We start from the raw sequence: 26,968 nt of genomic DNA, 5'->3' as shown, positions 1-26,968 counted from the left end.
AATCGCCGTAACAAGCTATCCACGCGAGAGTGTGCAAATAAATAACATTCATCAATTCACGACCACGATGCAGTCTCCTGTTCAAAATGATGTTTCACATTTTTACAGCTTTCTATAAGAATACTTTTTTTTTATAGTTGGATCACGATTTGGTCGTTCTCATATCCGCTAGCGAGGAGCAGGAACATGGCGCTTTGTACACGTGAAAATACGCTTCTTTTTTTTAAAGAAGAAAGAGCCAAACACCGTCAGGACTAGTCGTATCTCATACAAAGTGAGCTCCAGCATCTTAAATATGTTATTTCGTCAAAACAGGGGAGCCCTTGAGAATTCTTTGAGAATCAACATGTTATTGGTCGAATTCCATTGCACGGGAAACATCGAATAGACGGCTGACAAATGAGGTCTCCATTTTCCGGTTTCGTCTGCCTTTCTTCGTACAAAATGAAATGCTGAAATAAAGTACAAGTTGAATTTCAGAAAATTCAAATATGCTACTCCACTTTAACGAAACGAGGCTCTCATTTTTTTTATTGCTGAAATTCGTTGCGCCTGCCTCTGTCTGTGTGTGCGGAAAGTGCGGCTGTCTGACGTGCCCTGCGGTCTCCCAGTTCAGGCAACAAATGGCGGCGGAGAAGAAAGATGCTAACACCGGCCTTCCACTTTCGGATACTGGAGGACTTCATTCCGGTGTTCAATGAGCAGGCCGTGATATTCGTGAAAAACCTCAAGGAGCAGCAGAACAAAAAGTACATCGACATTGTTCCTCTGGTCACACTCTGCACGCTCGACATCATCTGTGGTGAGCTGGCCCCCGACACTCAACCCGCAGTCGCAGCGCGTGTCTCGTTCCTAGTCAGTTGGCAGCGGAAAGGTAAAAGAGAGCGGGTGCCCTTACTTCTTTTTTTGAGCTGAACTCGCTTGTCGTAGACGTTGGCGAAGAAGGTGCTTAAGTGCTTTATAAAGGGACGCCTATTGAAATGAAGGCAATGTCACAGAATTGTGGATAAATGACACAGTGCACAGTGTACTTGTTGCTTTATTTCTTTGTTCGTGTGAATCTAAAGGAAGGTATGGCACGTTTAGTGCCACCGGCTACTCCACGTCACTAGAGGAACGAAAAATCAAGGCACGAGAACCATAAACAAACAATGAATCCACTCTTAGAGCATGAACGTTTAGCAAGTTGCCATACAGTTTCTTTCTTTCTTTCTTTCTTTCTTTATTTCTTTCTTTCTTTCTTTCTTTCTTTATTACACACACATACATTTCGTTATACAAGATACGCACAATCTGTATGGTCCCATAGCCATTGGCTAGTACGGGAACCATTTCAAAATATACTCATAGGAAATTGTTATAAAATAATGCTTCTAAAGAGTTTCAAATATAATAACAAAGGCTTTAAAAATACAACACTTTGCAATAGATACAGGAATTATGAGTAATAGTAGTACATGGATTTGCTAAATGAAAACTTATTTATAAGTATTATTATTAGTGTTTTCGAAAAGTTAAAATTAAATTATGGGGTTTTACGTGCCAAAACCATTTTCTGATTCTGAGACACGTCGCAGTGGGGGCTCCGGAAATGTGTACCACCTGGGGTTCCTTAACGTGCACCTAAATCTAAGTACACGGGTGTTTTCGCATTTCGCCCCCATTGAAATGCGACCGCTGTGGCCGAGATTCGATCCCGCAACCTCGTGCTTAGCAGCCCAACACCATAGCCACTAAGCAAGCATGCCGGGTTTTTCGAAAAGTTAGCAAAGAGAGCAGGAAAATTGCAACACTTCGCAATAAACACAATAAAAACCTGATGAAATAATAGTTGTACATGGTTTAACAAAAAGACAACATAAGTATCAGTTCAAGAAGCAGAGAGAATAACTTCCAAATAATACCTTTTCATTGCTCACAACAAGTTCTGCAAGTTTTTTTATATAATGCGGAATATCATTCCGTACCAATTCGCTCTAGCATACTGCAGCAGTCGTTTGCCACAGGTGCTTTTTATTGGCGGGATATTTAAGTTACCGAAAGTTTGGATCCTAGTGTGGCGTTGTGGGGTGCAGAGTAACAAAATAGGAATGTCTCGTTGTGTCTTACAATATTTTTAGTACGTGTGGCTAATCTTAATTCCCGTACGAAATCAAAAGGCAAGATTTTTTAGCATAGGAAACAGGGGTTTGCTTAGTTCATAGTATCGCGAGAAAGTTATCGTATGTATAGCTCGTTTTCTCAACCGTCGTACGGGTTCGAGGTAGGGACAGTACAGGAATGCACAGAAGGGAGTACAAGGACACTCAGAAACATGCGCAGTTTTGTAAATCACTGAAAATACAAAAAAGGTCCAAGAACACGCTCACAAATGTTAGCTTTTGCCGGCGAGATGTTTAACATAGGCAGGTGTAACTACTTAACTCAATACATAACTACATAGCTTCATGCGAGGAACTGAAGTTAGGACTAAACACATATGACCTGCTATATTTATATAATTGTAACTGTGCGTTCAAACATGAATGTTTAATTTGAACCTAAGAGTTTTGTATTTTGCACAGCAAAAGAAAAAAATTAAAGTACATCTGCCTTTCTTTTTCTTTTTTTGAAACTGTCATGTTGGCCATGGGCCAAAGATTTTTTAAGCCTGAGTGATCGATGGTCTACTAACATTTATTCTGTCCCCAGCGTTCACCTTTAGTCTCTTGTCATGGAAACTCGAGAAGGACGTGGTGCGCATCTTCGTCAGCGTGGCCGCAATGGCACTGCGGACTTTGTAATGCATTGTATTCCGTGCAAAAACTGACTCGTATGCATGCTGTGTCAAGTCACAGTCGATTAGAGCTGCACATGCCCGGGCATTCGCGATGTACTCGCCAAGCTTTGTAACTTGATTTCCAGACGTTAACGACTGTTTAGAGTGTAGCGGGAGAAATTTGGTTTGATGAATATAAAGCAATACTGTTCATTGACAGTATGCGGTAATTAGTGCTTGCTTACTGTTAAATGCTGACATACGCATTCTTATCTTCGTACTTTTCAGAGACTGCAATGGGGGTGAAGGTTGATGCTCAATTAAACAGTAATTCTCACTACGTTCGCTCCTTGTACGAGTAAGTATTTCAAGACACAAAATGCATGTTCTAATCTTATTCCTCTTTTTAACATAAACTAGTTTTACGCGAAGCCAGCATATTTTAACTAAATAAAAGGCCGAAGGTCGAACCAAATATTGAGCCTGCGATAAGCGTGCCTCACTTAATATGGATTGCGTTATATTCATTTCTTTTAGTCTTATAGGGCTGCAGATTTATTTATGTTACGTTCTGTTGGTACTTGTAAAACCATATGATAAAATGAAGGTTCTTACACGTGTTAAACGGTTTCATAATCTTGGCACAAGACCGTGGAACCCATTACACTAACGATATGTAGCTATGAACGTAGGCGTGCGCGAGAATGGTTATGTTACAAGTGCATTGTGACTGCAGTTTTCTCAATGTCATCTCTTTTACGAAATTGCAATTTACACTAGCCAGATAGAGCCCTAAGATCATGAACAGAATTCCGGAGGATTGAGTCACATAACGGTACGTCTGTCTAGTTATTATAGATAGGGACTGTCTAATCCCCCAATAATACATTATGAACAAAAAAAAAGTAATTCTTATTTTCAAACCTTTCAAGTTCTTCGGGGAAAAAAGCGAGTAGAAGCGTGTATGCTGGTTCTTGCATGTAAGAAAGGAAACCTGACCTCACTTCCTTGCTCTTTTCTGCAGAGAACCAGGATATAATAGTTCTTGCAGCCCCCTTTATTTATGTATATGCCGCGCCGTTTGAAGAATATTGAACTACAGTGGATGTGAAGGTGCTTGTTGCGACCACTGCTTATTTCGCAGGCGCGTAAATGCGACAGAAGGGTGTCTTGCGAGTAATGAAGTTTGCAGAGAAGTGTATTTCAATGAATGGTGAGCAGGGCGACAAAGCCTTTCAGCGCTTGCCTGAATGTCCATAGCGCGAGGATACTAGGAATAGCTTGTGACATCGGCATTTCATATAGCAGCTTGAGTCACTGCAGATAGAACTCGTAGTTCACAGCTATAGCTGCTAAGCCTCATTGTTGAGCGCGCCACGTCTGATTGTTGAGTTGTACTCAGTTACGATTCGGGATTTCGATGACACTCTAAAGGTTTGATGCATATGGACTTGGGAAAACAAACTGCCTGCAGGGCAAGGGTATAAGAGGGTTTCAAGAAAAAGCGTTTTGTTATTTAGACACGCGGCAGTAGTGCATTGCCGCTCTTTTGCGCTGCCATCATTAAAAAGTAAGTCCACAAATAAATAAATCACCATGCATAGATGAAAAATTTTGTGTACTTCGCCAGTGACGAGCCACTCTTGTCGCATTTACGTAGGCTCTGCTATTTCAAATAGCTCAGGAGGGCACGAACAGGTATTCATGTGTTCGACGTTGCCCCAACGAACAATCGTCCGTTGTAGCTCGTTTAAAATTACGTAGGAAGAAAAAAGTGGAGCGTCATTTAGTTCTGACATAAGCGGTTCGTTTATAATTCATGATTCACGATGAATATTTTAATATCAACTGCACATGTTTGGACAGCAATGAATCTTTTGATGAAATCAAACATGGTTTTGTCATCTGTTCTTACGCGTTACTTATTCTGAACAATAAAATAAATGAGGGAACGGTTGCGGTGAGAAAGTGCAGTTTTGGTGTTCGAGATGTGACCATAGATTTCTCTTTATTTTATGCCGCGCTCCTTTTTTTTTAAGAGTGGGCGAGACCTTCATGGCAAGAGTGATGAGGCCATGGCTATGGCCAAACTACGTCTTCTACATGTCCTCATTTGGGAGGAAGTTCAAGGACAACCTTGCGCAGCTGCACAACTTTACCAGAAAGGTAAGGACATCGCGCGAGAGTGAGGCAGTGCCGCCAGTCTGTAACATTAGATGGAAGCTTCGATCTTTTGTGTTTGCTATTAGATTAATAGTATAATATGTGCCATTTCATCCAAGTTGCGCAGTTTTTATTGCAAGTTTATCCAAGTTCATTCTAAGTAATCCACGTTTATTTAGTTGCCTCCATGCACATGACATTAGTTTGTCATACTTTTAGCATGTGGCATGTGCTATGCAAGTTGACATGCAGTTTCTGTTAATAGAGACATCTAGTGGCAATACTGTCATCGGTATGCGTGTTTTTCTTCAAATAAGGAATAATTGCCGACTAGACCAAAGTTGTAGGCATGAGTAATTTGTTGCGTGCATGGGAACTTTAAGAAGCTAGTTACCATCTGGTAACTGCATTAGAATTGGGTATTTTTGTTTTGTCCTGTATCTATGTTGTGTGACAAGAAGTCGCCTGTACCACTCACGGGCGGTAAGACTTTTTTAGTAATGATCCATGTCCGCAAAACTACTCACTTCTATGGTTCCTTGGGCGCCCTGGTGATCCAACTTATGTCAGGCGAAAATGACAAAGAGAAACGAAATTACCCAACGGTTATACAAATCATGCCGCTTATACTGTTAGCACACTTCATCCGAATAACACTAATATTGCAGGTGATACGTGAAAGAAAGGCCGAACTCCTTGAACAGAAGGTTCTTGATGGCCTCACCATCGGAGAACCAGTGATCGGACAGAAAAGACGACAGGCATTCCTGGACCTCCTGCTAAGCCATCACATCCAGGATAGCAGCCTCACGGAAGAGGACATCCGGGAAGAAGTAGACACCTTCATGTTCGAGGTAGTATCATCCCTAGAAGTAGGCCACAATTTTAGTGGAGCTGCCATTTTTCTCTAAGCGTGTATCACATTGACAATAACTGCGCCGCGTCAAGGACTGTTAACGGGACTCCTTTTCCAAGAAAAATCTGAAGCAGCCACAAGCCTTCTTCGTGGGAAGTAGCTGGTAGCACATCCTGTGATACTGGCCATGTACAGTGATCGATAGAACACATGGCTCATATAAATGGTACCTTTGCTTGTAGATTTAGACCGAGGCAGGAAGCCTTTGCTCACACACCTCGCCCAGACGTCTGACCTGGACGAAACTACTCAGCTGAGATGGCTTCCTGTGCATGGCCTCATGAAGTTGCAATGAGAGTTATCTGGAATATTTAGACTAAATTTATTAATGAGATACCTTTGGTCCAAAAAAATAAAGAAGACACGCCTTTCTGCCCCAGATCAACCCACGGCCATGCTTGTACCAATAATAAAAAACTGCACGGCATACATATTAAAAAGTGGCAAGTTGCTAAGAACTGCATGTTCTCTTTATATTTAACTTACGTCTGATCAGATCTCTTGGAATGCATAAGTGGTGAAGCCAACTGAACAGGCAGGTCTGACAGCCACTTGTACTTTTTATTGGCATCGTTCCTTTCTCGGTTATGGCAAAATAATCCACTCAGATAACAAAAATTCCAACGTTCTTCGCTATTTATCCTGCTTTTTTACAGTTAGATACTATCACCGGTATGTTCAATCGTTAAGTGTAAGCCGAAATATTAATTAAAACTCAATCTCGGATATATCATGCAATGCGCTGAACTCAAAGCTGAAGAAAATGGGCTATGGCGGTGTTCAACAGCATATTGGTGACAAAGTACATTAGTTCTACCCTCACGAATAACTGCAGTAGTAGACACTGTCCGCCTTGCTCTGTTCTCGTTCCGTCAGGGTCACGACACCACGGCCATGGGTATCTCATGGGCAATGTACCTTATTGGACTCTACACGGACGTTCAGCAGAAGATTCACGAGGAGCTGGATGCAATCTTCGGAGAGGATAGAGAGCGTGCCATCACTCCTGACGACCTGAAAGAAATGAAATACCTCGAGTGCGCTCTGAAGGTGCTTGTTTGTCGTTTTTCTATTTAAACTTACCACCCAGTATTCTTGAAACACCCTTTATTTTTATTGCTTTAAAATATTAATTGTGAAACGCCTACGCGTAAACAAGATACCTTTTGCTTTCCGTCGGCTATACAACAGGAAAATGCTGCTGTCTTATTGCGCCTTTTGCAGCTCCAACCGCTGTAACCTAAACTTCAACATAGCGCTCACACGAGGCAGGAAATCGACGAACCATAAGCTGCAAAAATGGGGCCAGGAATTGTTGTAAGCATAGCAGTTGATAAGATACAAATTTCCCCGTCAGAGGGTGCGTGGCTGAGGCAGATTATAGATATAATTCACCTAGGAAAAAAGCAGACTTCGATGGGTGTTTTGCCCTAATTTCAAGCGGCAAACATATAATACAGTACATAAATAGTTGTAGCTGCCAAAAAGGTGACAAAGACAGCTGCATCTGTTTCGATCTTCATCGTACAACCAGATGTATTTAGTCTTGTCACGTTATCACTGGAAAGCAAAACTGGACACTTTGATATATGTTTCAGGCATAATTTGCGAGCTTTGAATTTTCACGCTGTAGCTTCCTGACGCTCTCCTTCACCTGGGAAGCCGTGAAAAGGAAACTAGAAAAACAAAGTTTTATTAAACAGCCCTGTTTGCACGAAGTAAAGAATAAATTACATATGAGCCTCTGATTTTCTTCTTAATTGAGTTGCTAATTGATGGTTTTTGTGCCAATTCTTTCCTCTTTCAGGAATCCCAGCGACTATTTCCGTCAGTGCCATTCATTGGAAGGGAGCTAATGGAAGACGTGGTAGTGAGTAAGTAAAAGATTTTTCTTTTAAGCCTATGAAGATAGCGAGGGCCTGGAATTTGCGCTACTCATATGTTCACAGCTGTTCTCCATGAAAATTCCCAGGTCGTGTAAAATGCAGCGGAAAAGTACCTCTTGTCAGAACACGTGCTTGCATAAGAGTGAAGGCAGCTACGTTCGGCGATGGGGGAGAACCTCCGTGAGAGGCCTCTTCTCGGAGAGGAGGCATTCCGTGTGAGGCTGACGTGACAATCTGCGACTCCTGCAAGTTGAGGAACGGTACACTGTTGATGGCGAATTAGAGCTTTCCTCTGTTATTTCTGCGTGCCAATATGACAGTTGAAAGTTGGTTCAGAGCAGGCTCCTCCTTTAGCCCTTTTTGTCCGCTCTTAACGTCTCCAAGTACTACTTCAAATTTCAAAATAAAAAAGATAGAGGTTTTTAATAGTGATAGAGCCTTATCCATCCTTAAATGGGTCATAATTTCTGCTAGAGTGCTCTAATAAAAGTCTGTAGTCACCGACTCCCTCTCTGTAGTTATTGAGGGGTATTCCTATAAGACGAAGTTTACTCTCATTCCGCAGATATGCTTGAAATCTGCATACTTAACGAGCACTCGTGTTTGAAATTAAAACGTTACGCGTAGTATTGTGCAGTACTCAAGTTGAACCGAGCAGCATCCGCCTATAGCACGAAGCATAGAACGTAGGGTAAAGTAAATAAAAGTACATTACTCTGTGTTACGCCGTGACATGCCCGTTGTAGTAAAAAGGGCTGGAAGCCACCTTATATAATCGGGTTTTATTCATTACTGTGCAGCTGCATAACGCCCGGGCGATTAACGAGAAATTCAACAGCATTTTATGGCCCCCTGACCTGTTGATGCTGTTGTTGGTATACCTGGCCTGATGCAGACTTGGACGCCATATTTTTAGCATGCGGCGGACGCCACAGCTTTCTACAGACAAATGAAAGATATAGCGCAAGAACTGAGTGTGTCAAAGGAGCTGGCTTATAGTTACGATTTGTAATATGTACGGAGTCAAAGACGTGTGGTCGGTCAAGAGCCAACTTCAAAACACCTGTTGATATGCAAATACTAAGGCAACGGTGCACTCCAGCGGGTGCCGCAAACGTCCCAGCGGCGACTGGTACATTATTGTGCCATTCGTGAAGATAATCTGTTCCCTTTGTGTTATTTTGGTTAAATCAAATGAAATCGACAACGAAGTTCAGAAGAGCTGGTGATATTTAAAGATGAGCACTGCATTGAGGGCCCGATTATGATATACCAACTATATCTTAAGCCTGTCGCAGTAGCTGGTGATTCATAGCTCTATCAGTCGAAGGAAACTGATTGCAAACATTGCGTACTTCGTATAAAATGATTTTGATAATTTCTCTTCGCTCGCTCCCCACCAGACGGCTACACGGTCCCCCGGGGCACGACGTGTTTCCTCTTCACATTCATGCTCCATCGAGACAAGGAGATATTTCCCAACCCAGAGGTGTTCGACCCAGACAGATTCCGGCCCGAGAACTGTGTTGGAAGGCATCCGTTCGCCTATGTGCCGTTCTCGGCCGGACCGCGCAACTGCATAGGTAAGTAAATAATGGGGCGACGCATATAACTAACAGCATTGAGGAAAACAAAAGCGCGCAAGCACATATATTATCTATTGGACGTCGCGCATAAGGCTTGCTTTCATCAGATTTAAATAGGTGTGTGCCATCTTGTATATATAGTCCCCAGACGTTTGGGGATGTAAAGCACTGATTTTTTTTTTTATCACTGTGGCCTGTGACGACTATCATGGGATTTTATACGCGACGCATTCACAAGAGCACAAATGCATAAGAAAGAATGGACGTATCTTGTCTAGCTAATGAAATCTATTTCTGAATATAGTTGGAAAATTAAATTGAAACTAGAGGTATTAGCGCAGTCAGAAGTTTAGAGCGCTGCTTTGGGTCATACCGTGAAAGATGAAACAAAGCGCCCAAGTAGCGCACTAATCGCTAAAGCATGCGCGAAAGAGACGCATATATCAATCAAATAGCTTTAGCATGCATGAAATTGCTGTGCATGATATTATTCTTTGATATAAGCGGTTTTCTAGTCGCAAAGAACAGTTTTCTTTTTCAATCATTCTAATTTCTACGCCCGATAGTCCTTTTCTCTAGTTGCCCGGTGTCACAGTTGGCAATTGCCATATTGCTTACGTATCTCAAGGCGGATGGTGAGTTAGGAAACGAAACTGTGGGTGGTATGACGTGCATTGTGATCAAGCGTCACTTGCCATGTGCATGTGCCGTCACCACAAAAACCAGGCAAACGGCTCACCAGTTTCTCTGTTCGCAGGTCAGAAGTTCGCCCTCATGGAAGAGAAGGTGGTCTTGTGCTCTGTACTGCGGAACTTTTGCATCCAATCCGTTGACTTCAGGGATAAAATTCACCTCGTCGCGGAACTGGTGACGCGGTCAAAACATGGCCTAAAAATCCGGTTAAGGCCGCGCTAAGAAGTGCGTATTTTTCTCGCTGTGCAACGCAACGACCTCCTGGGCGGAACGCGGAAAAGCAGACCTCCATCGCATCGAGTCACGAAATGGCGAAGGCAGTGTCCATGCTTTCTTCCAAGCGCCCCCAAGTAAGGCAGCCAGCATGCAGAGCTTTCGGATCACCGGGGAACGTGTGATAGCCACGGTAAAGACAGCACCGGCCCAAAGTCCTGGACGGCTCTTCCCCAGTCGCATCGGAGCTCGAGAGAAAACAAGCACCTCTTCCGTGCCTGTTTTCGCTTCTTTTTTTTTTTATTCAGGTGGCCGATTCGTGTTTGGTCGGTCATCAAGTGATCGCGACTGTGTAGGGTGTGACGCAGAAAACCTCAACCGAGATGTGCCTCCGCCTCTTGCCTGGAACTCTTCCTCGTTCCCCTTGTAAATATGTTCACCCGCCCTCCCTCGGACTGATTGCCTCGCCAACCCGCCATCGGCATGGAGCCGCTTTCTCACTCCTTCAAGCGGGAAAGTTATTTTACGCAGTCTGTGTGCGTGTACGTAGACTAACCCTCGAAACTAGGATCCGTCCCGGTGTGTATGCGAATTAGGGAGTGCATGCGCGCGCGAATGTGTGTGGATACCTGTACCACGAGACCTCAAGAACCAGCGTCTCTGGTGGGGAGTGCCTTCAATTTCCTTGTGGGTGGCTGACGATTCTAGCAGCGTCTCCCAGATTCCTCATGTATCTAAACAAAAGCAAAAAAGACATCCCTCTCCGGTGCGCATAGTGCTAAGTGACACCGCACGTCTTCCAACTGGGACACAAAGGCAGCATTTGATCAGCCAAGATTTCTCGTCAGATGAGTTTTCTCTCCACAGTGTGCCAACACATCGACTCGGCTCGTTTGAGGATCAGCCCCTCACCCTCAAAGCAGCTCCACAAATGAAAAAAAAATGAAAACGTGCACACCTTACCTGTTTAACACCAATAACCACACTTCAGCGTTCAAGGAGAAACGACTTACGCGTTGCACCTTTGTCTATATACTAGTCCACTTTTGTTAATGAAATATTTTCTTTTTGTTGATTTTTTCTGCGCGGTGTGGTTCTTAATGTTTGCGAAAGGCAATAACATCATAAAAAAGAAAAAGAAGTCAGACGAGCAACTTGTGCGCAGCGCAGGTCGCGTTTCCAAACGTCAGCTCGGCGTTGCGGAAAGTGACCCAGCGCTAGACCGCAGGCGCTCCTGAGACCAGGCACATCCTTCTAGCAAGTCGCAGCGCCGTAAACGGAATACGGACTACTTGCTCTAGAGACCCTGCGCAAACTTCTTGACATGGGACTTTTTGTTTTGCACATACACAATACTTTGACTACCAAAGATAACCGGAGCCAGCCTGGAAGCTCTCAAGAGTAAGAACGAAACGCAACTTTCTCGCTGTGGACTTTCTTTATGTTCTTTGGGGGATTATAACCTTGCAGCTATCGCCATGACAAACTATGACCATTGTGCTACCAAGCTCACTGACCCAAGCAGTTTTTTTTCCTTCCTATTTAGGCCCTTTCTATTTTTCTAAAAGTGCACGTCTCCACATCTACCGATGCATGTGCCGCACGTTTACCTCCCGAGAACGGACTAATTCGCTAAGCACCCACAAACAGTAATCTTGGCGCCTATTTAACTGACTACTTGTTTCTTGTTATCTTCTTCCTAGACAATGTTCCAGTCAAAGGTGTGCTTGTCTGTCTATTTATTTTGTTATATGGTGGTGCGTCAAAACGTCCCTCTCTTTGGCTGAATGAAGACAAGAAAGTGCTCCGCTGCTGTTGTGAACGAAAATAATAATAAAAAAAGAACAATCACGACACGCCGGCACGCAGTATCTAAATGCGTAGCTTAGGTTGGGTAGAGGAGGTCACTGCGGGTTGAGAATAGTTATAAGACATAGGTGGGGAGCCAGCGCGATTCAACGAACTAAATGCATCGTGTGGAGGTAAGAGCGAACAAGTGGGGGCTTTGCGCACACTTGACGGGGTCAAAAGACGTCTCTGCACGGTGTCCGTAGAATGCCATAGCAGCTGTCACTCAATAATGCTTTTGTTGACAAAACTTGGGTCCCTGCGCGACACTTACAAAAAGCAAGATAAAGACCAGAAAATAACCCCAGAAATTTGCGGTGATAAAATAGATAGTATTCGCTCTTTTATTTAGCTATTCTATTACGTAAAACTGAGGGGAATTAGTTGTTTTGTGGCAAGCTATATGCGACAGACCTTTAAAAGCCTCATACCCTGCGAAGAAAAGAACGTGTATAATCCAGCGCCTATGATAACTCGTCCCCCTTGGAGAATAATAGCTAGCTTAGCCCTCGCAATAGATTTGCTTTGATCCTTGTGCACAGCCACAAGGAGGAACTCCACGCCCTCTTACGTAGTTAGGTATCAATTGAGTAGTGGTTGGAGCAACATTTTTGTGGTTTCCTTCGCAATAAACCAGACTAGAGTCTGCTCCCCCCTACCCCCCCCCCCCCACCTTTACTCTTCTTTCTTGTATAAAAACACAGGGCATTTCAGCAGTAAAAAATACATATATTTAATTTTAGAGGCAGGACATTAGGTATACGTTGAACTTTCCGGTGCATCTTCCGCTTCCATAGTGACGCCGCAGAGAAATAAAGCTAGATGCCGATTCTTAGACCCTATAAACGACAGATTAGCCTAAAAAAATACCTGAGCAAAAGCATCGGCTCCTTCTATTCAATATTTTTATTAAGTAGGAGGAAATTCAGCGAGGCTAAAATCTAATTCGTGCCGCTTACACATAGAGCGAGCACAAGAAAAGCATACGTGAGCCGCTTTACGCGTCCGACACATTGGAAGGTGAGCTCGTGGGCCGCACTGACAAAGAGCAGTGAAACTGGACAATTATCACCTGCATATTCAAGGAGGCTAAATGGTCTCGACACCACCTAGGTAATATGAATGGGGACAAATTCAAGCTTCCGAAAGTTTGCTACCGGAGACTCGTGTCTTGTAATACTGATGACGCTTGTCGGGAGGGGAAAGTAGGTTTATTGCATTGAGATTGGTTGCAAAAGGTGCATGAAATCAGGGCTAAAAATTGCACCTATGATTAGCCCCTTACCTCACTTGTATTTTCACCAGCTCGCCTCGATTTAAGAATACTTTCCTTACTGGCCTTACCAAAGAGCGAAGAAAAGCATCGTGCCTGTTTAAAGAGAGACGGTGATGCTTGGCTGACGCCGATGTGCAGAGTGCGGATAGGCTCCACGAAAACGCTTTGCGCACGCTTTTCAACGGACATATTACGATTGGCGCGGAAATCTTACGCTCTCCAACAACGCTGGTGATCTAACCCGAAGTGCCAGTACAGTGTGGGTTACTTACGAACATTGGTTTGTTTTTGTTCTAAATCATAATCGAGTGTTTAGTAATCACACATAATCCTAAAGAGCGCTGTCCCATCTACAGCTGAACACTGTTGTCGAGTGGGATCGGCGGTGCTCATAATGACTACTAGTCTGCTGTACATAGACAAGGTTACTAGGCGCTTCGTTCCTGTCTCCATGAACACAAAACCGGTATAGTCTTAAAAGAAAGCGACGCAAGGGGACACCCACCCGGTGGATGAGAGCTAGTTTTGCATTCAACAAGTGAATACCTGTGGGGCCGCTCGTGTATATATCTACATGTGAGTTTTATCGGGGGGCGTCCCAGCGCAGCCTAATCCGACCTGAGCCACGGTGCTGTGTTCGTAGATTGTCCCGCGTGATCGGGCGTGCCCTGATATGTAAAATAAGTTGCGTTTAATAAATTGTGGCGTGAGTATTTATGTAACTACCAACAAAGCTTCGTTGTCGTCTGCGTTCAGGAACAGCTACGGCTAGATTCACAATGTCCAGTGTTTCCAGAGTTTGTGGATCGGAGCAATGACGAAGCACACAAAAGGTTCCTGGGCCCGTGTTCACGACACTTGTCTTACGTAAGCGCCGTCCGCCATAGGCCGCAATCGTCGCAGTGATCGTCTCGTCACCACGTTGACCGCTGTCGTGAGTGGCTGGTGCCCGAACGCCGCGCGGTGAGGACATGCTCTTACGTAAGATAGGTTCGGTGAATGCAGGCTCAGAAGAAACTCTCTGCGAAAAGGTAAGACTCCACTTTTCAGGCTTGGCACTCGTTACAGGTAACGGAAAACGGCTGCGGTGCAAATGACAACCGTGGTAACACTCGCTCTCTTTGCGCCTACTCTACAAAATGAATTTGACGGCTTCAGCGACAACGGTTACGCAAAGAAGCACCATAGACGCACTTTAAAAGACGCCGTGTTTATTGGATAAATTGTAATTATACGGTGTATTCGCTCTAGATCGAACCAAGAAATATAATGTTCTTGGTTCGTTCTAGTGTCGTCACAACTAACGGCTGTAATTCCTTTCCGTAGGGACACCGGATACATGTGCCAGAATTTTATGTGGTTGCTCAGTCGAGCAATTTGATTAAGGTTTTTGTTGGTTAGACCTAATTCAGGCCAGAAAGAAGAAGACTAAAAAAAATGAAGAAATAAATTGCATTTAACTAGAAAGACAAGAAAAAAAAAGATACGCACTCCCAACATTAAGCTGGGGTGTCATTCATGCCTAATAAGCGAAGTATACGGATTCACATTTGTGCGCCCACTGTTCTGGGTATAGGGCAACACGAAAAGAAAATCAAGTTGATAGTAAAATTATTTTTATTGTTTATATGCTTACGCTGTCAGCAAATTACTGTTTGTTGCGCTACTTTACCTGATCTTACCGCCCTAATGTTTGACAATGTACATATGAAAGTGAGTGTAAATTTGGTGCTTTTCAAATGCTCACGTATACAGGGGCCCTACAACGAAAAACTATTCCAATATGTTTTATTCCAATCTCCTGACGTCAAATTTGCGTAACCACCGGCGCAAGTATCGGGCGGTCACCCGCAGGGTTGTCTCAACAGACCAATCAAACGCTGTCCTCGATCATAGGAGGTCACTTTCGTTTGCTTGAAAAACGAATAACATTGCCTACGCTGAGCGTCTTGTCTTATCTAATTCGCTCACAGGAGGCGAGGAGCACTCTTAAGGGGAGAGGGATTCGATGGGGCCGAGCCACTGCACTGAAAATCGATAACCAGATGAAGAGGGTGGTGCCGGCATCTGCGATTGGTCCGCTTGCCCTTACATAGCTTGCGGTGGCTCGTCGACAATCACGGCGGCATGCAACGGAAGCTTAAAGATAACGCTAAAACGGATTCTCAGCAAAGAAGAGTCGGCAGGACGAGGTCGTAAACGCGCCGAAAGTGCCCGAAAACGTTACAGGGCCACGCAGAAAGTTTTATTGTACGCAAGTAAACCCATTCTCTCCGCCAGGTGCGAGTAGCCAGTGCCTGAGCGATCGGCGGCAGCCATCTTTTATTCCTTTCGGAACGGGGCAGCCTGCGGTTATTCAGAAGAAAATTCAGTTTTGTTCGGCATATTAATGCATCTTTAACGCGTACACGTCACTTTGACCCGGTGAGTTTTTGCGGTTTTATGACGTCGCGGGACAGGCAGTTGAAGTTGGTGAAGCCTGAAAATTGTGGACCAATAGCCCAGGGCTAATGGCGAAAAGACGTCGAATCAGAAATAAATATTTTTCTTTTGTTCCATCAAAGCATGCATAATCAGTGTGTACACGTCATATCAGATGCGGAGCTATCGCGGTTGTCGTGACGTCGCGTGACAGACAGGTGAAGTGGGGGTGGTCCAAAAAAGTTTTTGGCCAGTCGCGGAGGGCTCACTGCAGAATTGGAATAGAAGAGTCTGGAATAGTTTTACGTTATAGCGCCCCTAGTCTATAAAAAAAAACGATGGAAAAAATGGTGGGGGGGGGGGGGGGGGCGAATGAAAAGGGAAATGAAATGAAGATGAAAAAACAATCCAAGTGGCGATAATAATTGCTACTCGTCGATTGGAAATTTTGCTGATTAGTGGTCCCTACTGGAAGTGAGACTTGTGAAATAGGGAACCGGTCGATGAGCAAGCTCTGGGATAATACTTTTACTCAACCAATGCACCGCCTCTATATTGAAATATACTGCCTTCTGCATAGATTCTGTCGAAAAGTACGTGCTATTCTACTTGGGTATTCCGAGTACGCATGTTGAAAACTTTGGGGACAAAAATAATCAGCGCCCCTGTCACCGCGACGTGCAAACGAGTACGGTGAGCCCCGTTTTACGAAAATTGTAGTTATTGGCGAATGAGCAGAACAGGCTAATTCTACACTTAATATATTTTTCACGCCTAGACGCAAGTCACACATGTAATAGTACTGTTCTTTTTTTATTCTTTCGACCGTAAACAGCACTGAAAAATTCATACAATGCGAGTTCGTGGTTATCATCCAAATGGGCATGCATCTTGGCGCAGAAAGAAGGCAATATTCTAAGAATATACGCTGCTGCACGCCCGTCACCCTATCACACTCAAAGATCAAGCATTCAGCCTGCAATAGCGTCGATTCTCGAAATGACTTGGCAGTTATTAGAAAAGCCTAGTATTCAGAACACCGAACGGTATTCTGTACACTGTCGAATTCCACCACAGTATTCAATCCTGGGCCGGTATTTTGTAGCGATGCCTTTTCCGATTCTATGCTTTTTCAGGTTTTTCGCGCTTGGCCAGTGGTCAGAGCGACGGTCTGCCCACATTATCAACTGGATCAGGCGGCCGTGTGTGGTGGATGATAAGAATAGCATAGAATAAGGCATAAGGCATCGCTACAAAATAGCGGCCCTGGCGTGTTTACTCTCTAGAGGCAGCCTCGGAGGACGCGAGCACTCAGAGCAAGCAATATGGAGAATATGACGGGGACAAAATTTAGAGAACAGGGGCCCTATAACGTAAGCTATTCCCAATCTGTTTTTATTCCAATCTCCTGACGTAACATTTACGTAACCACCGACGCAAGCATCGGGCTGTAACCTGCAGTGTTCTTTCAAAAGTCCAATGAAACGCGCTCCTCTTTTATAGGGCGTCACTTTTTTTGCTTTCAAAGCGAATAGAATCGCCTACATTGAGCAGATTTCCTTATCAATTTGGCTGTCAAAAGGCGAGGAGCACGGTCAAGTGGAGAGGAATTCGTTGGGGCCGAGCCAGAACAGTGAAAGTAGATAACCGGCTGAGGAGGGTGGTGCCAGCGTCTGTGATTGATTCGCTTCCTCTTGCTTAGTTTGGTATGGATGGTCGAAAATGGCGGCGGATTGCAACGGAAAGTCGTTGAAACGGATCCACAGCAAAGAAGAGTTGGCAGAGGGATGTCGCATACGTGCCGAAAGGGCTCGATAATGTTATAGCGCCACGGAAAAATGTTTGTTATACGAAAATAAATCCATGCTTTGCGGCCACCCCCAGTAGCAAGTCCCATAGCAATTGCTGGGCAGCCATCTTCTATTCGTTTCGTCATAGGGCACCCTCCGGCTATTCAGAAAAAATAAACTGTTCTTTCGGCGTATTGATACGTCTTTAACGCGTAGACGTCACTGTGACGCTATGAGTTCTCTCGGTTTTTGGACCTCGCATGACAGGCAGGCGAAGTGGATGCAGCCCTAATACGTTTAATCTATGGCAGAATATTATGGCAAAAAAGGCATCGAATGAGAAATAATAATTTTTCTTTCGTTCGGTTTAATCATGCATAATCAGTGTGCACACGCCATATCAGATTGGGCGTTTTCGCGGTTTTCGTGACGTCGCGTGTGAGACAAATGAAGTAGGAGTGGTCCGAAAATTTTTTGATCAATCATGGAGGGCTGATTGCAGAATTGGAACAGAAAAGTTTGGAATAGCTTTACCTTATAGCGCCCCAGTACAGCACGGCAGATGCATGCACGCATGACTATTACAACACAGCTCGTGAGAAAGCGTCCCCGCCGAGCGCTTTTTCCCCATGGGTGGAGTTAGGACTACTTAATCAGCTAAACGTGAGTTCCTTAGCTCGGTCTCCAGCACCCGGTCAATTATTTGTTCCATGTATCACTATTCAGTGCATCAATATGTCGCATGGCCATAAGTCATTAATTGCATCGTGGCGAAAATTTTAACTTCTTAATGAAGGTGATGATGGCATGATGTGTGCTGGTGGATCCGACAAAGTATATGAAGTTTTCCGAATTACTGCTCACCCGCCCCAGACACACACACAAAAAAAGTAAATATAGATTTAAGCATCATAGGGAGAGCAGGTACACGTTACTTTAGAGTTGCATTCTCTGTGCCAAGATGATAATGCCGTGGTAATGATCGGCATCACGTCATCAAGCGAGCTATCAATGCAGAAACAATAAAGAAAATGTGAAGCACCTGAGCCGGTTTCAAAGCGGGCGCCCTTCCTCCACAAAGTAACGTTCCAAGTAATTAGGTGCGCACAAGAAGAACATCAGCAACGTGAAAGGGCTGAGATGCGCAATGCCACCTGGGGTTCACTAAAGGGCGCCTGAGTCTATGTACACCACCGTTTTTGGCATTCCGCCTCTGTCGGAATGCGGTTGCCGGGGATCGAATCCGCGACCTCGAGCGCAGCAACGCAAATAAATAGCCACTAAGCCACCGCGACGTGCCGTTGCACTTTCACACATGCAGCAGTGAGCAAGAAAGGAGAATGAATTCAAAGAATTCCTAGAGAGTATGGCACGTCATCTTACATTTGGTCGTTTCCCGCTGAATATGTTGCACAACTCTGGGCATACCCGGATTGACACTAAACCCAATCGCGAGCAGGCTACAGGCCGCTGTATACTTTCCCTTTAACGAGCTTGGGGCCAGTCCGGAACGCTCTAGCGTTCACTCGCACCTGACAAGTGGCAGGATATTATATACAGGGCTTTCTTATTATTTTTTTGCTGAAGCAAATAAAGGAATTGCCTTTGACAGAGAGCACAATTTTTAACCTTGATCTAAATTACTCGATGAGGCGACCAATCCTTATGCGAGAAATCAAAAATGCTTCTAAATAAATATTTTACGGCACATACTTCTATCTACGAATTGTAGCTAGTGAGTTCGCAAGGCGTATTCAGTTGGAAAGAATTGTCTAGACTCCACCAGTTTGAAGATGATAATTTTCAAAGTGTCCGACAAAATGCATTGGTGTTGCAGTTAGTTCTTTGCTTCAATGCATTAAACAGAGTTTTCCCAAAATAAGGAACTGTAATGCCAGTTAATTTGGCCGGACACTTCGAAAATGAATGTATTGAAACTGTTGCAGTACAGGGAAATCGTTACAAGTGGATGCCTTGCGAACTCGCCATTTATATTTCGTAGATTGAAATAAGTGCCGCAGTGTAAGTAAAGAAAAGTTTAGTAGCGTAACTATGTTAATTATTCAGTTACGAATTTTCATTTTGAGTAGCCGTTTAGATCAAGGGTTAGAATCGTGCTATCTGCCACAGGCAATTTTTTTAAATTTCGTGCAGCTAAAAAAAAAAAAAAAAAAAACCTACATATTGAGACTGACATCACACGGACAGCGATGCACGGATTGTCCGCGCGTCGCCCCAGATGTTTACGGCAATTGGCGCTGCGTGCAATGTCGGACTATTTTATTAGTGCTTCTCATATCGCGGGAAAGTGCAATTTCTATTCACAATCGCCTTGCGATACACTAAACGCAGGACCCATGACTAATTTATATCCAAGTTCTGCTGTTACACACGCTGCAGGACAGCAATTTCAGTCGAAGCGGCACCAGATAGTTTAAACAAGGGGATTCTCTGTAATGCACAGTAATAGAGAAAGCGAGTTTCCGAAGACGTGGACCGGAAGAGCGTGCAAAGGTAGGAACGATCGCCACGGAAATGGCTTCACAGAAAACGTGCTTTGCTCTGAAGGTCATATGAACGCAACACGACTTGGGAACACGTGTGTAAAATACGAATAAATACGCGTTGAAAGAACGCGCACCCGGAAAGCACGGAAAGGGAGCGGGAATGAAGGGTGGGCATGGGGTGTCGAAAACAGAGCGCAGCTGTAACATCTGGGAGGAGCAGCTGAAATATGGTAAATAATGTGGGAAGTAAGGCGCGTCCAATCTTATGAGCGATTATCACGCTGGAATAATATGCTCTTTAATTGTTGTATGTTTCGTGCATATAAGAACTTAAAAATTAACTCCTGTGGTTTTACGTGCCAAACCAAGATATGACCATGAGGCGCACTCCGGATTAATTTTGAGCACCTGGGGTTCTTTAACGTTCGCCGAACGCACGAGACACGGGCGTTTTTTACATTTCATCTCCATCGAAGTGTGGCCGCTGCGCCCGCGATTAGATCCGCGCCCTCGGGCTTAGTAGCGCAGCATGATAACTTTTTGCAGAGTATCATGTTCTAACAAATTGAACTTTCTCCACGGTATTTTCCTCTAGAAGAATAATTATGGTCGCTTACACAAGATCGTCGCAGTATCTTCTAATAGAAAAAGTTTTGTACGTCGTCTTAAACTTTTCGCCAAGTTTATCTATCTCACATGCAACCCAACAGGCAACAATCAGAACGCATAAAGATAGTTATGCGTGCTGCAAGTGGCAGACATGACGAATGGTTTTCGCAGCCGTTTTCTATTAACTGGGTAACAACATACATTGAAACTGCAGAACAAAGTGAGTTGGCAACGAAAAGTGCATAAATTGTTTTACACAACGAAATGGCATAATTGATTTTACGCAATGAATTAATTCGATAATAAACTTATACTTGCGCTGTGTATTTGTGCGTGTGTGCTCTGACTGGTGCAACGCTTCGCTCTCATGTTTGTATCCAACTACAGCTATTCGGGGCAAAACATTCTGTTTGCTCAGGTAAAAAACCATCAGGTTTTTGCGCCGTTAGAAAATGCTCATTTTCAAACTGATTAGTAGAGTCAGGCACTTAAATATAGAAGGCAGTTTCAAAATAGGGGACCACAAGCTTGTCATGCCCTCACGAACAGTGTGTCACAGTTGCATATGATATGAGCACAAGGCTAAGCAGCGGGTTTGCGTTAGCGTTTATCCTAAACCGCCAGTTCTGCGAGAAACAGCTCTGCAAGATTTGTCCAAGGGAACGCTGTATGGGAAGAACGAGTTAAAGTCGATGGATAAGAGATGGCCGGGACTGTGCGCGCGAAAACCTTGCAACCGCATATAAGCAATGCCCTGTGACGGCGAGTGTACTAAATACTTGAAATAATGCCAGTAGTGCTTGCATTGCAAATATAATATTGATTTCTAAGAAAGGAAACGTTGAAAATTTGGATAATTATAGGTCCGTTCACTCCGCTGGCTTGCTTTCGTCATCGTACAACATAGTCACTCTGGTATAATTTCGAGCATAATGATGAACACTTGCCGCTCGCAATGGTGATTCTCGGCGAAGCAAGCATCGCGTGCTTAGTCCCATGCTTCGAACACTCTACATTGCACCAGCGTAGATGAATCGTCCAGTAAGCGTGGGATATTATTAGTATCACATACCACCGGCACAGTTTATCTTTATGTCACCAATTCTTTGCGATGAAATACTCGGCACGTTCTCAGATTATAGGACGCTAAGCTTGTCGTGAACAATTGCCGTTTAAAAGCCCTAGCTGCCCGCTCTGTTCAGGTACGACACTCGCGTCCAGGTACTGCTCGATACGAATCAGTAACGCACGTAGTGGCTGCTTTGGAAGCTACGTGCTCATGTTTGCAGCCTCCGAGAACGAGCAGCGTGAGCGAGCTTGTTTTCATCCAAAATGCTTGTCTCATTGAAACTGAACTATGCGGATCACTAGCAGTAGTAGTTAGTGAAATACTACTCATGGTAACATTCCCTCTGTTTTGCGCCATATTGTTTTCAGGACATATTAGCAGCGTGGCGCACAAACAAAATGCCCATCAGAATCCACCTGAAGTCGGGATTTTTTAAAATTTATATCTCGCCCGTCCAGCCTAACCTTTGTCCTTTTGTGTAGCCGCTTCTGTAGCCTTTGATCCTGTTTACTTTGAAAGGGAGGCTAAAAGGTATACACTGAACAGAACATAATTTACCGATGTTGCAAGTGTGTCACGTTTTACGCAGACATATTTCGTCAAGATGAATCACACAGAAACTTGAGAAATCACGATGCTTGTGCAAAGTAACGCTAACAGAAAAGTTAGCAGGTGATTCATTCACTAGTTGACGTCGATCAAAAACAATACCTTCCTGAACGACTTGGGCCCGGTGTGAGAATGGGACGAGGTGACTCCGCACGGCACTATCGCGTCACCCCCCGCATGAGGGGAATAGGAGGAGCGTTGGACTGCTTAATTAATAATTTTTTTTACTCCGCTGTCTTCGCGACCAGCCCACACGCCTAGATGTCACATACCCACGCGAAGGGCCCACACTTTTATACTGCACATACCACGAGAACGACTGCAGACTGCGCTACCTTTGGGACCAGCCAAGATTTTTAGTCTGCAGAATCTCTGGGATCGTACGACGATAAAGGCTAGAAATACACATATCCGATACGAAATAGGTGCGTGTGTGGACGGGACACGGGAGGGGGGGGGGGGGGGGGGGGAGGGGTGTCTTGCTAAGAAAGTTCTTGCCTTTAAAAATAACAATGTGCACCTAGGCCGCCGCCATAACTTGGTCTTATCATATAATTTTCGCAGTGTAATCGTTGTGCGTAGTCCTTTAACCTTATCCCTTAACTTTACACCCATAATTCTTCTTTCCATAGCCCGTTGCGTTGTCCTCAATTTAAGTAGAACCCTTTTCGTAAGCCTCCAGGTTTCTGCCCCGTACGTGAGTACTGGTAAGACACAGCTGTTATACACTTTTCTCTTGAGGGATAATGGCAACCTGCTGTTCATGATCTGAGAATGCCTGCCAAACGCACCCCAGCCCATTCTTATTCTTCTGCTTATTTCAGTCTCATGATACGGATCCGCGGTCACTACCTGGCCTAAGTAGATGTATTCCCTTAGCACTTCCAGTGCCTCTCTACCTATAGTAAACTGCTGTTCTCTTGCGAGACTATTAAACATTACTTTAGTTTCCTGCAGATTAATTTTTAGACCCACCCTTCTGCTTTTCCTCTCCAGGTCAGTGAGCATGCATTGCAATTGGTCCCCTGAGTTACTAAGCAAGGCAATATCATCAGCGAATCGCAAGTTACTAAGGTATTCTCCATTAACTCTTATCCCCAATTCTTCCCACTCCAGGCCTCTCAATACCTCCTGTAAACACGCTGTGAATAGTATTAGAGAGATCGTATCTCGCTGTCTGACGCCTTTCTTTATTGAGATTTTGTTGCTTTCTTTATGGAGAACTACGGTGGCTGTGGAGCCGCTATAGATATCTTTCAGTATTTTTACATATGGCTCGTCTACACCCTGATTCCATAATGCCTCCATGACTGCTGAGGTTTCGACAGAATCAAACGCTTTTTCGTAATCAATGAAAGCTATATATAAGGGTTGGTTATATTCCGCACATTTCTCTATCACCTGATTGATAGTGTGAATATGGTCTATTGTTGAGTAGCCTTTACGGAATCCTGCCTGGTCCTTTGGTTGACACAAGTCTAAGGTGTTCCTGATTCTATTTGCGATTACCTTAGTAAATACTTTGTAGGCAACAGACAGTAAGCTGATCGGTCTATAATTTTTCAAGTCTTTGGCGTCCCCTTTCTTATGGAATAGGATTATGTTATCGTTCGTCCAAGATTCCGGTACGCTCGAGGTCATGAGGTATTGTGTATACAGGGTGGCCAGTTTTTCTAGAACAATGTGCCCACCATCCTTCAACAAATCTGCGGTTACCTGATCCTCCCCAGCTGCCTTCCCCCTTTGCATAGCTCCCAAGGCCTTCTTTACTTCTTCCGGTGTTACCTGTGGGATTTCGAATTCCTCTAGACTATTCTCTCTTCCATTATCGTCGTGGGTGCCACTGGTACAGTATAAATCTCTATAGAACTCCTCAGCCACTTGAACTATCTCATCCATATTAGTAATGATATTGCCGGCTCTGTCTCTTAACGCATACACCTGATTCTTGCCAATTCCTAGTTTCTTCTTCACTGCTTTTAGGCTTCCTCTGTTCCCGAGAGCATGTTCAATTCTATCCATATTATACTTCCTAATGTCAGCTGTCTTACGCTTGTTGATTACTTCGAAAGTTCTGCCAGTTCTATTCTAGCTGTAGGGTTAGAGGCTTCCATACATTGGCGCTTCTTGATCAGACCATTCGTCTCCTGCGATAGCTTACTGGTATCCTGTCTAACGGAGTTACCACCAACTTCTATTGCAGACTCCTTAATGATGCCCATAAGGTTGTCGTTCATTGCTTCAACACTAAGGTCCTCTTCCTGAGTTAAAGCCGAATACCTGTTCTGTAGCTTGATCCGGAATTCCTCTAGTTTCCCTCTTACCGCTAACTCATTCATTGGCTTCTTATGTACCAGTTTCTTCCGTTCCCTCTTCAAGTCGAGGCTAATTCGAGTTATTACCATCCTATGGTCACTGCAGCGCACCTTGTCGAGCACGTCCACATCTTGTATGATGCCAGGGTTAGCGCAGAGTATGAAGTCTATTTCTTTTCTAGTCTCGTCATTCGGGCTCCTCCACGTCCACTTTCGGCTATTTCCCTTGTGGAAGAAGGTATTCATTATCCGCATATTATTGTGTTCTGCAAACTCTACTAATAATTATCCGCTGCTATTCCTAGAGCCTATGCCATGTTCCCCCACTGACTTGTCTCCGGCTTGCTTCTTGCCTACCTTGGCATTGAAGTCGCCCATCAGTATAGTGTATTTTGTTTTGACTTTACCCATCGCCGATTCCACGTCGTCATAAAAGCTTTCGACTTCTTGGACATCATGACTGGATCTAGGGGCGTAGACCTGTACGACCTTCAACTTGTACCTCTTATTAAGTTTCACAAGACCTGCCACTCTCTCGTTAATGCTATAGAATTCCTGCATGTTACCAGCTATATCCTTACTAATCAGGAATCCGACTCCTAGTTCTAGTCGCTCCGCTAAGCCCCGGTAGCACAGGACGTGCCCGCTTTTTAGCACTGTATAGGCTTCTTTTGTCCTCCTAATCCCACTGAGCCCTATTATATCCCATTTACTGGCCGCTAATTCCTCCAATAGCACTGCTAGACTCGCCTCACTAGATAACGTTCTAGCGTTAAACGTTGCCAGGTTCAGATTCCAATGGCGGCCTGTCCGGACCCAGAGATTCTTAGCATCCTCTGCTGCGTCACAGGTCTGACCGCCGCCGTGGTCAGTTGCCTCGCAGCTGCTGTGGACTTTGGGCCGGGGTTTGATTGATGTATTCATATAGGAGGTTGTGGCCAAGTACTGCACCAGGGCTGGCATTCCTGCTCTGGTCATAGAGTGCGTTACCGGTTCTGCTCACCGGGATCAGGCCGCACTCCAGGCCTGTTTATGCCAATCTGAGCTCGAGACGCCTAAAGCCCTCTTCAAGGTGGGCGTCCCCTCGACCCTGCGCAACTGATCGGCACCGCAGTTAAGAAATCGAATCTCTCGAAAACCCTCCGTTATCAGTTAGGCTTTGACTGATATTTGAAAAGTGACATCTTTGGAAAGTGCGCGCCAGTTTTTTTTTTTTTTGTGTGTGTGTGTGTGTGCGTGTGTGTGCGTGTGTGTGTGTGTGTGTGTGTGTGTGTGTGTGCGCGCGTGCGCGCGCGCGCGCGCGTGCGTGCGTGCGTGTGTGTGTGTGCGTGCGTGCGTGCGTGTGTGCGTGTGCGTGTGTGTGTGTGTGTGTGTGTGCGTGCGTGTGCGTGCGTGTGTGTGTGTGTGTGCGTGTGGGTGTGCGTGCGTGTGCGTGTGCGTGTGAGGACTCTCTCTCCGTGACAATCGTGATACCACATGCTGGAACACGGTATTTTGGCTAACAGTGCGCGTTGCAACTTGGGGTGCGTTGATAAGGTGTCTTATTAAGGCTAAATGAAAAGGCTACATTACTTGAATGCTAAATGCATTAACATCGACAGTTATAGTAAGACCCGTTCTGCCGGAATTTTCTCGTATTTCGCGCAAGCTTCAAACCTGCGCACTCAATTTGTAACGTTTCATACGACAGGATGTGGCTGCGTTGCGCCACGTTCTGAATATAGCGTATCTTACGGTTGTGAGGGTGCGAATAAATTCTTCGTGTGTCATAGCCACGTAGGCCCGACGCGGGAAATGCCTCGCAAGTTTGTTAATAGTGGTTCGAGCCTTGCAGTTGCCCGTGCCAAACATATACTATATCGCAAAGTATGCGAGTCTGCGTTCCGGTATGTCTTTCCCCGCGCCAAGACGTTTGTTCGTGCGCGTTTTATTTAAAATGTTGATGCATGAAATTAGAAAGACAAAAAATATAGAGAGAAAGTTTTAGTTTGTGCAAATCATCTTCGCCGTTCGTATTAGAAAGCATCGTCCAAGTGCACAACAGAACTGCGGACTTCCTCTTAAGTACAGACCCAAAAAAATAAAGAAAAATAATCCTAATTTGAACTAAGGAAGTCAGAGAGAGAGAGAGAGTGAACTTTAATGAGCACCAGCAGTTCAGTCGGCTGGGCCTAGGCCTCCCACGATGGGACGTCGAGGTCTTGCCTCTTCGCCGCTTCGTAGGCCTGCTGGGTCGTCCAGAGTTCTCGTCTAGCGTGTTGTGGATACCTAATTGTAGTAGAAGTTCCGTGCTGGTGTGGTTGGGTAGT

General features: G+C 44.6%; 1 protein-coding gene and 1 long non-coding RNA gene across 2 annotated transcripts in view; one reads left to right on the top strand and one right to left on the bottom strand.

Moving 5' to 3' along the window:
* Positions 1 to 12,069, top strand: part of LOC126546973 (cytochrome P450 4c3-like) — a 177,709-nt gene extending 165,640 nt beyond the window's left edge. Inside the window, exons 5-12 of the mRNA XM_072288718.1 lie at positions 612 to 802; positions 3,047 to 3,116; positions 4,798 to 4,924; positions 5,590 to 5,775; positions 6,714 to 6,887; positions 7,645 to 7,711; positions 9,127 to 9,306; positions 10,067 to 12,069. Coding sequence (XP_072144819.1) covers positions 612 to 802; positions 3,047 to 3,116; positions 4,798 to 4,924; positions 5,590 to 5,775; positions 6,714 to 6,887; positions 7,645 to 7,711; positions 9,127 to 9,306; positions 10,067 to 10,224 — 1,153 coding nt within the window. The 3' untranslated portion in view covers positions 10,225 to 12,069. The remainder of the gene's footprint in view (positions 1 to 611; positions 803 to 3,046; positions 3,117 to 4,797; positions 4,925 to 5,589; positions 5,776 to 6,713; positions 6,888 to 7,644; positions 7,712 to 9,126; positions 9,307 to 10,066) is intronic.
* Positions 7,731 to 26,968, bottom strand: part of LOC140218966 (uncharacterized) — a 30,607-nt gene continuing 11,369 nt past the window's right edge. Inside the window, exon 3 of the long non-coding RNA XR_011895160.1 lies at positions 7,731 to 7,966. This is a non-coding gene — a long non-coding RNA (uncharacterized lncRNA). The remainder of the gene's footprint in view (positions 7,967 to 26,968) is intronic.

Source organism: Dermacentor andersoni, chromosome 1 (assembly GCF_023375885.2).
Source record: "Dermacentor andersoni chromosome 1, qqDerAnde1_hic_scaffold, whole genome shotgun sequence".
NCBI lineage: Eukaryota > Metazoa > Arthropoda > Arachnida > Ixodida > Ixodidae > Dermacentor > Dermacentor andersoni.
This window is presented reverse-complemented; position numbering and strand designations above follow the sequence as displayed.